Source organism: Hemicordylus capensis, chromosome 2 (assembly GCF_027244095.1).
Source record: "Hemicordylus capensis ecotype Gifberg chromosome 2, rHemCap1.1.pri, whole genome shotgun sequence".
Classification (NCBI taxonomy): domain Eukaryota; kingdom Metazoa; phylum Chordata; class Lepidosauria; order Squamata; family Cordylidae; genus Hemicordylus; species Hemicordylus capensis.
In genome coordinates this window covers 149,368,534-149,380,619 of record NC_069658.1, presented here as the reverse complement: position 1 = coordinate 149,380,619, position 12,086 = coordinate 149,368,534, and the positions used below count along the sequence as shown (strand labels likewise).

The window sequence follows — 12,086 nt, the reverse complement described above, 5'->3', positions numbered from 1 at the left end:
TACTCCCAGACGGGCATTGCTCAGCAGTGGAAGGGCTGCTTCGAGGGCCGCATTCCATGCACAATTTTTTGGGCGTTAACCACTCCGAATTTAGCGGTGCTTAACTTCCGAATCAACAGGAATAGGGCTGGAATGGACTGAGCTGGGACACTTCCCTCCCGATCCTTTGCCCGTTTACTCAGAGCCATGCTGCAGCCTGATCCTATGAACGCTTCTCCAAATCAAGCGCCACTGAAGCCAAATTATGGAGCTCCCAGGTACTCTTCCAAGAGTACGGACCCACTGCCACGCCATGCATGTAAGATCCCCACGGATCGCAAGATGGCGTGCTTCCACATTAAGTGCGCCCAGGATGGATCGCAGTCCCGTGCGGTGCGCGCCAAGGCCAGCAGGGCGGCTGAGCCGCGGGGCTGGATCCACTGATTGGCGCCCAGCTGCGCCCGGCCCCCACCCAATGGGACTCCTGCGCGGCGGATAAAAGCCTCTTCGGGCGCCTGCTTCGGTATGGCTTCTTTCTCACCCTTACTTGCTTCTGTATGTTGTGCTGCGCCTGATCGTGCGCGCATTCCCTGCGTTATGGGGCGTCCTGCGCTCCGGACGTTGCTGCTGCTTCTCCTGGCTGCTGTGGGCAGCTGGTGTCCGTCTCCTGAGAGAGGTGAGGGGCGTGGGGCCCTGGGGCGGGAAGTGGGGCTAGTAGACGATGCGTGATGTCTTCTCGCAGAGTGGTATCCTTGGCTGTATTGGGGGCAACGTGTGACTAGTCTCGAGTTGGGGGGAGACTGCTTGTTACACATTTCTGGCCATAATAAATTCTACAACGTACTAAACATAAATTCTATTATTGTGATGGGTTTTCTGCAAAAGCATGCATGGTATCAGGCTGTGGAAGTCTACTTATTAGCCATGATAGACAACAGAATCTCCAGGTTAAAAAGCAGTTTACCTCTGAGTAGCTCCTGGGGGGTAAATAGTAGAGAGCTATTGCCTTCATGTCCTGTTGGTGAGTTTCCTGGAAGCCTCTTGTCACTGTGGAAAAATTGTATTTAACCATTTTTTACACTTGTATCCTGCTCTTCCTCCAAGGAGCCCAGAACAAGTGTACTTGGCTATACTTATCATCACAACAACCCTGTGAGGTAGGCTAGGCTGGGAGATGAGTGATAGGCTCAGTATCACTCAGTGTTTTTTAGGGCTGAATAGAGATTTGGACTTGAGTCTCCCTGGTTGCTTCAATAGACCTCTGATCTAGCAGAGCCCTTTTGTTCCTGAAACTGCATGCCAGTTGTGGCTATAAAGAAAGTTGGTGGTATTTCTCCTAATTCTGTAAACAGGGTTTTTAAACTTTGTATTTTACTTTTACACTTATATCCCACTTTTTCCTCTGAGGCGCATGGTTATGTTTATCCTCACAACAACCCTGTGAGGTAAGTTAGGCTGAGAGATGCATGACCGGCCCAGAGTCACCCAGTGAGTTTCATGGTTGAATGGGGATTCAAACTCCGGTCTTCTGGTCCTATTCCAGACACTCTAACCATTATGCTATGCTGGCTGTCACAATTGGTTCAACAGTTCTTCTACCTCTGCAGATGGAAGGTCTTGTAATACTTCTCAGCAAGCTACTTGTGAAGACAAATGTATTCCTTTTTCCTGGCTGTGTAATGGTGAACAAGAATGCCCTGATGGTTCTGATGAGCACTGTGGTAAGTCTTTAGGACCATCTAATCAAATATGATGGCTGGCTGCTTTGAGGGTCTCCTTTGGACAGAAAGATGGGATATAACTGCTCTTAATAACCACCTGATATTTCATGACTCTCCCCTCCCCCTGAGTGGTTAGAGGTTCTAGAGCAGAATCTGTGAGACAGGATTCTGGGTGGCTGGGGGGGAGAGAGGTCTCTATAATACTAATTTTATCATACAAGTTGTGCACATAGACAGGCTGCCTGTCCATAAAGCAACACCAGTTCATTCTTTGCCCTCTTCAAAATCATACCCTTGGAGCTTCTGTTTCCCCAGCTGTTTCTTGCCAGCTAGTTCTTTATCCTTGGTTAAAGGTAAAGTGTGCCATCAAGTCAGTGTTGACTCCTGGTGCCCACAGAGCCCTGTGGTTGTCTTTGGTAGAATACAGGAGGGGTTTACCATTGCCATCTCCCTTACAGTATGAGATGATGCCTTTCAGCATCTTCCTATATTACTGCTGCCCAATATAGTACCAGCGGGGATTCGAACAGGCAACTTCCTGCTTGTTAGTCAAGCATTTTCCCACTGTGCCACTTAAGGTTGCCTCTTTCTTGGTTAGCTAGATCCAAAGAAGCTAGATTGGCTTTAAAAGAGCTGATAACTGCACCGATGTTAGAGCAAGGTGGGCTGAAGAACCTGAATGGCTGGCCTACCTTGCAATAACTAAAAACAACAGTCCAAGAAGCTCTGTCCCCTCATCTATATGTACTGGTATATGTTACTATGTAGTGAGTGACTTGCTTGAAAGAGAATACAGTAATCCCTCGACCTACGAACTACTCAACTTACGTTGTTTTCGAGTTACGAGCGACAAAAAGACCGGAAGTAGTTGCTTACCGGAAGTAGTTGCTTACTCGACCTACGAATGTTTAGATGCAGCTTCCTCGAATTACGAGTGCTTTGAGACTTCCGTGGTGCGCTCCTCGACTTACGAAAATTTCAACCTCCGAACGTGCGTTCGGAATGGATTATTTACATAAGTCGAGGGACCACTGTACAGGGATGTGGCTGTTCTTCTTAAGAACTTCCCACTTCATTGGCATGGCAGAATCTCTCAGCAGCACACCCAGGGTCTATAGTTAAAACTACTGCTTCGAGGCGGATAAATGGTTATCTGCGCCTTCCTTCTAGGGAAGTGGAGGCAAGACAACAAGATAGTAATGGTTTGAGTAAGACATGTGATCCCTAGAGGCTTTGCTGGGACAAGATAGTGACTGACAAGTCCACCTTAGTTACAGGATTAGGCATCTTCTTTGGAGGCCCTCCTCTGAGTGCCCTCAAACAAGGTGAGGCAGGTAGCTGCTAGGGAGAGGGCCTTCTCAGTGGCTGTACCCCATTCATGGAATAGCCTCTCCTGTGAGGTTCCCCTGGCTTCCTCACTTTGTTCTGTTAGACACCAAGTGAAGGCTTCTTTGTTCACTCAGGCCTCCTAAATCTTAAAGTTTGATCTGATTTTAAAAAATGTCTCGTAAATTGTTTTGCGTATTTTGTATTTCTCCTTTTTGGTCTGTTATCATTGAACATGTGTGTCAATCTCATGTTTTAATATTGTGTTGTAAGCCACACAGAGAATAGTTTGTTATGGGGCAACTAACAAATAGAGCTGCTTGTTAGTAGGAATAGTAGGCTTAACTCTAGGCTGTGAAATGCCTGTTCTCATCAACAAGCAATGCAACTCAAACTAACTTGTGTAAATGAGTGTGCAACAATCTTTTCCCTACAGACCATTCTTTGCTCAACTCATTATATCTTTATTTACTAATCCCAAATAAATCAATATGGTTAGCCTAATGCCTTGTCAATTTTAAAATTCCTCATCCTTAGGATAAGATGTGACTCTGTGCAAAGGTTCGCTAGAGGAACAATATAGCCAGCTACTTTTGTTCATTCTAGTTGAGCTGTCTGTATGGCCCAAGGTAACAAGCCTTGAAAAGTTGCTTGGTTTATTATGGCCTAGAACATGAGTGTCCAGCAGTGTTCCTTCTAACAGGGATTCCCAGATTTTGTTGACTACAACTCACATAATCCACAAGCAAAAGCCATTGCAGCTGGGTATTCTGGGAGTTGTAGTCAACAACATCTGGGTATCATAGGAACATAGGAAGCTGCCATATATTGAGTCAGACCATTGGCCTATCTAGCTCCATATTGTCTTCACAGGCTGGCAGCAGCTTCTCCAAGGTTGCAGGCAGGAATCTCTCTCAGCCCTATCTTGGAGATGCTGCCAGGGAGGGAACTTGAAACCTCCTGCTCTTCCCAGAGCGGCACCATCCCCTGAGGCGAGCATCTTAACCGTGTTCACACTTCTAGTCTCCTGTTCATGTGCAACCAGGGTGGACCCTGCTTAGCTAAGGGGACAAGTCATGCTTGCTACCACAAGACCAGTTCCTTCTTAGAGGGAACACTGCTCACTGTATATGTACTATGTCAGCACTCTATTAGTTTGGGTTTCATATAGCCAGAAATGGCACAGCCAATATATAGCTTATATAAAGCTATAGAATGGCAGTATATAAATATATAAAGTCATTCTTTGGGAATGGCTTTAGTGAGCCATATCTAGGGGAAAGGACTACTTTACCACTCGCATACAAGACAGATGTACTACCGTAAGAGCTCAGAATCCAGTAAGAAAAGCACACCACCTTTAGCCTGGAGTAGCTTGGCGGTGATCCTAGAGCAGGCATCCCCAAACTGCGGCCCTCCAGATGTTGCTGAACTACAACTCCCAGCATCCCTAGACACAATTTTTTGTGGCTGAGTATGCTGGAAGTTGTAGTTCAGCAACATCTGGAGGGCCGCAGTTTGGGGATGCCTGTCCTAGAGACACACCTTCAAAGGGAAGCGTACCCAGGCTGCTCTCAGAAATTAAACTTTAAAGCAAGTTCTGCACTCTTCTCCAGATGAAGAATGTCATGGTGATGCAAATGCATGGCAGTGCAATGACGGAAAGTGTATTGCTGCTTCCTGGCTTTGTGATGGCACCAGTGACTGTATGGATGGCTCAGATGAAAGCAACTGTGGTATGTACAGTGTTAATAGATGTGCTTGGCTAGGACACCCTGACTGTATTTCTGGGTTGCCATGGGGAATCAGCTTGACTGCGAGGGAGCAGTCTCATACAGTATTAATCTTGAGCAAAGCTTTGGTCTGGAAATGAGGACGTGTATATGCAGTTTAAAGATTTTGAAGGGGGAAAGGGTTACAGAAAATGAAAAGCTGGCTAGGCAAAGCAATAAAATCTGAACTAACAGTCTTAACAAGAATATCATGGAATAGGGATCTTGGCTTAAGGTCCAAATTGTAAGTAAATCAACTTAAGGCTTGCCATAGGAAGGGCTTGGATGCCAAAATGGAAGGGAAAGAGAAGGGGGCAAGGAGATTGAGAGGGGCAGAAGGTTAGTGTTGCCTATCCTTGTCCAGTGCACTTATAGATGAGCACATGAGCAGATTTCCTCACAGGGGGAAGGCAGCAGACAAACAGGAAGAAGAAAGGGCGAGTGACAATAGAGCTACTACTCACAAGCTTGAGAACCAATGTGGTAAAGGTCCATATAGTTTCAGACTCCAGTTCTGGTCTTGAGGCCATGTGGCTAGGCCAGGAGTGGTTGTACTCCAAAAAATAGCCAGGGACAACTTATAAATCAAGCTCCCTCCCGGGGGTGGGGACATAACTCGGATTAAACAATGACGTTTATGGTTGCAGGAGTGGGTCAACTTGGGTGTAGGCCCACAGAACGAAAGGCTGGAAATGGCTAGGGAAGGGTGAATGTGGAGGTCTGAATGGGTGACCTTAAAAGCTTAACTGAGAACTAGGATGGCTCTCCAGGTGGAGAGAGATTTTTAGTTAAATCTGAACAACTTTGCTCCTTAATCCTCACCTGCTCATTAGGTTGACAGTGAGGTGGGGATGCACTGTACTTATCTGAGGAGGGTTATTTCTTGCAGGAGGAAGTTAGTTGTTCCCTCTGGGAATGTTTTTTTTTTTTAACACGAAGTCGACTTTGCCAGCTTTCCCTTCTCTTTGAAAACTAGACAAAAGTTTGGGGGTGATTCCCTTCAGTCCTCTATGGTGACCTAGGGCAGCATTGTCCCATGCTTTGTGTTAAGTGACCTAATTGCATAATTTGCCAAAGGTGGCATGAACAGAGTTCACAATCCCATGTGCCAGGTATTGCAAAATGGAAGCTTTGGCCCCACAGTTCCAAATCATATAGAGGGGTGCTGTTTGCAGCTCCCAGATAAGCTGTTTGACAACAGCAAATACACAGCCTTGTAGCTGGAGGAGCCAAGCATTCCTATGGGTACCACAACAGATTCTTCCCCTCATTGCTGCATCAATCAGAGGTATGTATTTGCTTCTGGGACAAATGAGGCCCATTATGTTGCATTCTAATACCAGTAGGGTCTAAGTGTCCTGAGAACCCCATTCACTCCTGCAGAATCCATATTGCAAGTAACTTCTGCTGCAATCTGTGTTAGCAGGAGCTCCACTGCAAAGCTGACTTCTAGTTGCAATTACTTTAGGATGCAGCATGTCCCAGGGCAGTGAATATAAAAAGCTGTCACTTCTGGGTGGCAGCAACTTCCTGTCAACACTACATCCCAGGCAGTGATGGGTTAAACTGGCTGCTGCATAACGCAGTGCCTGCTACTGAAATGAGCAGTGGCTAAAGATACTTTTAAAGATATTAAAAAGAGACCTTTAGGTTCTAAAACCAGGGGTGGGAATTGCCCTGTAGCTAATGAGTTCCAAAGTAACATAGAATACACAACCCTGATCATGACCATTCGAGGACTTGTTGCTGCTTGTCTGTGGTCCAGAACCTTTCTTCCGAGGGTAATCAGAGCTTACTAATCTCTACTTGCATATGAGCCTCCACTTATGGTGGGATCTTCTGGTCAGTTCATATCAGCCTCTTGATATGATTGGCATGAAGATGAGTCCTATGTGCACTTGCTTGGGAGCAAAGGTTCCCTGAACATGTAGAAACTTGAGTAGACGTGTGTACATTGGCTAGAATGCCTTGGTAGTCCAGCAGCTGTCAAACAGGCTCTTTCAAAGAAGCCTGCTAGGCTCTGTATTGATACAGACATTCTCTTGATTCAGAAACAGTGGTGAATATTTATTTACTGCTTTTCAACACAAGTTCCCAAAGCAGATTACATAGAGAAATAAAAAATAAAGATGGATCCCTGTCCCCAAAGAGCTCACTAGCTCAAAAAATAAGATAGACACTGGCAACAACCACTGGAGGGATGCTGTGCTGGGGCTGGATAAGGCCAGTTGCTCTCCCCCTTCTCAGAGAGAACTGCCTCTCTAAAAAGGTGCCTCTCTGTTCAGTTAGCAGGGGGAGCATTAACTTAAGTCTAAACTAATGGCTGTCAGCTAGGTTTACGTATCTCTCTACACCAAGATCAGCTTATTCCAGCAGCTGTTCTAAGACAGGCATTCTTAACATGCCTGCAGTTCTCTAATGTAGCCGCTTGACAGAGCTGTTCCCATGACTGTTAACTGGGTAGGACTAGCCGCCTACCCAGCTTTGTCAGCTGTGCACACTCCCCATCTCCAGTTGTGTGTGAGTTAAAAGCTACATTGGAGGGGGAAAGTGATTGTATAGGAGGTGGGCACAGGCTCTGACAGCATTTCCTCCTCACTTGGGAGGAAATGCTGGGTAGGATGATACCATCGGAGTCTGCCCCTGCCCCATCACAATTGTTTCCCCTCCAACCTAGCTTTTAAATCGGGAGTGTGCACAGTTCCTGAAGCTGGGTAGGAGGCTTGTTGTACCCAGTTAACAGTCATGAGAACAGCACTGTCAAGTGGCTACATTAGAGAACTACAGGCATGTTAAGAATGCCTGTCTTATAGCTGCTGGAGTCAGAGGCGTATCTAGGGAAAATAGCGCCTAGGGCAAACACTGAAATTGCGCCCCCTGTCTAAGCATCTGACACCCATCTTTCAGATAACTTTACCATAATATCAGCTGAAAAATACAAGTCAAGCTCGTTAATCTTTTAATCTTTCAAAAACTATTTTAGCAGTGGACTTAGCCAGACCAAAAAATGCTGGAAAACTACACATTTCAGTATGCTGGGGCTCATGAAATACCCAAATACTATGTGGAGGTGTACTTGGAAAACTAAACAGAAGTGCCTGTCTAATTCTCTACTATGATTTGTAGCATCACTATTACATATGTTTTTAAAATAAATGGAGAATTTGACTTTTCCCAGATACTCTGTAAATAATTAAAGGATATGCAGAGTAAACTGTGTCACTGCTTGGAATATATTCTAGTTTTTCAGAAAGACAGTTAAAATGAGAGAAAGAGAGCAAGAAACTCCCAGTGGGCCTTAATATTAAGGATTTCACACTGATTCAAAGACAAATTCACCATTAATAGCCATATTAGCAAGACATCACATTTAACTCATTTATCACAAGAAGCAAAGTAAGAGCAAATGAATACAATCCTAGCTCCTAAGCATCAGCTCATTATTCACAAGCCCTGATTCTCTGTACATAGTGCCAATCTGAATGTGTACAATGACATATTATATATAATTATTATTTTACCTGTAGCCCCTTTGGGGGGGCTTCCTAAAGGCTGGGGGGGTGTTGCAAAGGTTCCTCCTCCCCCCACTGGCCTCTAGGGCCTCGCAGGGACCATTTGAGCATGTGCAGTGGCCATTTAAAAAGATCTTTTTTAAAAAAATGGCCACTGAAAACAAAATGGCCACCGCGCATGCTCAAATGGCCTCTGCAAGGCCTGGCAAGACCTAGGGCCTCACAGAGGCCATTTGAGCATGCACGATGGCCATTTTGTTTTTGGCATCCTTTTTTTTTTTTAAATAATTTTACAAAATTGTGCCCCCCTTCAAATGGCGCCCAGGGCACGTGCCCTGCCTGCCCTACCCCTAGATACGCCCCTGGCTGGAGTACACTGAACTCTGTGTAGAGCAGGCCTGCTCAAATTAGGCTGCCAGCTGTCTTTGGACTACAGCTCCCAGCATCCCCAGCCACAGTGGCCAATAGCCAGGGGTTATGGGAGGTGCAGGCCAACATCTGCTGGCGAGCCAAAGTTGAGCAACCCTGGTAGAGAGAGAAGGGACTAAACTCAGTTGTGGGTATCTGTCCTACCCAGTTGTTGGTTGTGAGAACAGCCCTAAGGATTATATTGGCCACTTCCATATTGCCAGAAGGCAGGATTTTATTATATTGGAACTATATAATAAAAACCACCTCAAAACAGTGGTACATATGCTGGTAACCTCTAGGCTGGATGACTGCAATGCATTCTATGTGGTGCTGCCATTGTACGATGTCCGGAAACTACAGTTGGTCCAGAATGCGGCAGCCAGGTTGGTATCTGGGTCATCTCGGAGAGACCATCTTACTCCTGTGTTGAAAGAACTACACTGGCTGCCAATACGTTTCTGGGCAAAATACAAGGTGCAGGTTATTACCTGTAAAACACTCAACAGCTTAGGCCCTGGGTATTTAAAAGAATGTCGTCTTCACCATGAGCCCCTCCACCTCTTAAGATCATCTGGAGAGGTTCGTCTGCAGTTGTCGCCAACTCATTTGGCGGCTACTTGGATGGGCCTTCTTGTTGGCTGCCCCTAGACTTTGGAAAACGCTCCCTGTTGAAATAAGAGCCTCCCCATCTCTAGCAACTTCTTAAAAGGCACTGAAGACACACTTATCCACCCAGGCTTTTAATTAGATTTATGGTTTTTAAATGTGTCTAATGTTTAAATGATTTTAATTGTTTAATTTAGTTTTGATTATAATTGTTTTGATGTAAACCACCCTGAGCCATTTTTGGAAGGGTGGTATATAAATCAAACTCATACATAAATAGCAGGCGAATGATTCCAAAATGGAGCAGTTTAATATAAGATGATGCTTAAAATACCAGTGAGTTGGGACTAGCATGTTCTGACCTCTGCCCTGTAACACTAGAGGCCCAAAGCTTCAATTCTTCCAAGACCATACTCAAAGGTGCAGATGGATGTCCCTTCATGAGGCGGCTCAAAGCATGGTTGAAGTACTTCCTTCTGGGTCTCCTGAATCCAATGCCAACATGAAGCTGCCTCAGTCAGTGAGACCATGGCTCCACCTTGCCCTAGTGTTCTGCAAGGCCTTGTATACTGTAGGTCTTCCCTGTTTACAACCCTTCAGCTAGAGATGCCAGGGGCTAAAGAGGGGTCTTTGCTTATGCATGTGAAACATGAGCATTCTCTTGAAGCAATGGTCCAAGATAGCAAACCATATCAAAGCTGCTTCTCATTGAGGAAATAATACTTTCCCAGTCAAATTCAGTCTGCATCATAGTTGACAATCAGATCATGCCAGAGTCTTTAAACCATTCATCCCTGACTGATGTGAAGGGAAAACATCCCTTCTGATGGATACAGCATAATGAGACTATGGTATAACTACAGTTTGTGCAGAGAAACAAGTTCCATGCCGGGGAAGTTCTCAGTGCATTGATAAATGGGAAATATGTGATCAGCATAAAGACTGTGAAGATGGTTCAGATGAAGCAAACTGTCCCCTGAGTAACTGCTTGGCTGGACAGTGGCAATGCAGGAACAGAGTATGCATCATGGAGGACTGGAAGTGCAATGGCATCAACAACTGTGGAGACTTCTCTGATGAAGAAGTCTGTGGTAAGTAACTCCTTCTTGCAAGTATGCACAGGTACCAGTTGGCCTATATCTAAAAGTTCATCTCCCATTACACAAGGCACATAGTGCAGCATAGACAGGAGGTGGTGATGCAGAAAACAGATTTTGCATTTCATTTCAAGCTCAAAACATTTCATGTTTCAAGCACCATTTTGGAGGGCTGTTTTTCCAGGGAGAGCTGGTCCACCAATTGGAGTTGGCAGGTAGACGAGCCCTCTGAGGGCCAACACACTAAGTCTGGGGCAGAGGCCTGGTCTAGCCACCTCATGCAGTGGGTAGACCAGACCTCTGCTCTGGACTTAGCACCTTGGCCTGCATTTGCTGGTCTACCTGCAAATCCCAACTGGTAGACCAGCTCCCCCTAGGGAGAACAGCCCTCCAAAATGCACTCAAAACATTTCAAGTTGAAGTGGGGTTGTATTGAGCTCAGAATGGGCTCCTTATTTGAAGGGTATCTTGTGCTGAGCTCAAAACACTTTGTGCATATCTAGTGTAGAACTTTCCTACAGAGTAACCTGCTCTTAAGACAGCAATGGAGGCTATAGGGCTGTAATTTTAACAAAGGTGTTGGATTGAGGTATTGGCAAAAGCCATGCCAGTATAGAGGCTATTCCCACGATCCATGGAAAGCGGGCTAAGGGATCATGCAAACCACCGGGCTCGCAGGCGAGTCTGGTGCTCCCAAGGCGGCTAGTCCACCTAGAACACCCTCCCTTTAAATGAGGTTAACGGAGCAAGCGCTCGGTTAACCTCATTTCGTTGCTGATGTGTTGCTGTGGTGACACATGAGTAGACCCCCCAGCCAGGAAGCTGCAAGCAGCCTCCCTGGCTCGGGGGTCTCTCCAGGGGCATCCTGGACCTTCTGGGGGCTGCACAGCCCCCGATCCCTGCAGCCCCCGCTGGCTCTGTAATGGAGCCAGCAGCTGTGTGTCCGTCCAATCCAGCCTCCCAGCTACGAGCGGCTGCTCATCTGCAGGGAGAGCGGGCTAAACCAGCTCTTCCCACGGCTCGTGAGAAGAGCTTCATTGGTCTTGCTGTTGGAACCTTCTGCGTTCCAGGAGCGTTGCTTAGGCTCTAGCACTTACACTGACAAATCAACAACTGATACCTTACCAACTGTGGAGTGCACAAGTTAGGATTAGGAATAGGCTACTTCTAACTGCCTTGGCATTCCAATAAGACTAGGGAAGGGCTTTAAGAGTGTTAGAGAAGTGTGTTCTTTCCATAGCTGTATGGATAAGATTGTTACTCTAGAGGAGACTGGCACCTCCAGTCTAGTGGCAGAGCAAGAAAATGAGTTAAACTGGCTGGAGATCTAACAGCTACCTGTACATGTGCTCTCTAGCTAAATGGGAGCACAGAAGCAATATGCCTGTGCCGCCCAGTATTAACTCCCACAACCAGTCTGCAGTGTTCCCGAGACATGAACTGCTGGCATCTGATCAAACGTACTTGTGTTGGCCTACTTGCTAACATTAACCCTTCTGGCCTCTCAATGCAGCTTACTGCCCAGAAGGAATGATTCGCTGTGACAAGAGGCAATGTATTCTGGCAACTCAGATGTGCAATGGAGCAGAGGACTGTCTGGATGGCACTGATGAACCCCGTACTTGTGGTAATGGAGCACCTGAATTAAAACTGGCACCATCC

General features: G+C 46.1%; 1 protein-coding gene across 1 annotated transcript in view; it reads left to right on the top strand.

The window, feature by feature from the left end:
* Positions 1–467: 467 nt before the first annotated feature.
* The window catches only part of LOC128347203 (low-density lipoprotein receptor-related protein 2-like), a 68,081-nt gene continuing 56,462 nt past the window's right edge, over positions 468–12,086 (top strand). The window contains exons 1-5 of the mRNA XM_053301477.1: positions 468–655; positions 1,587–1,700; positions 4,643–4,762; positions 10,191–10,418; positions 11,938–12,051. Coding sequence (XP_053157452.1) covers positions 505–655; positions 1,587–1,700; positions 4,643–4,762; positions 10,191–10,418; positions 11,938–12,051 — 727 coding nt within the window. The 5' untranslated portion in view covers positions 468–504. The remainder of the gene's footprint in view (positions 656–1,586; positions 1,701–4,642; positions 4,763–10,190; positions 10,419–11,937; positions 12,052–12,086) is intronic.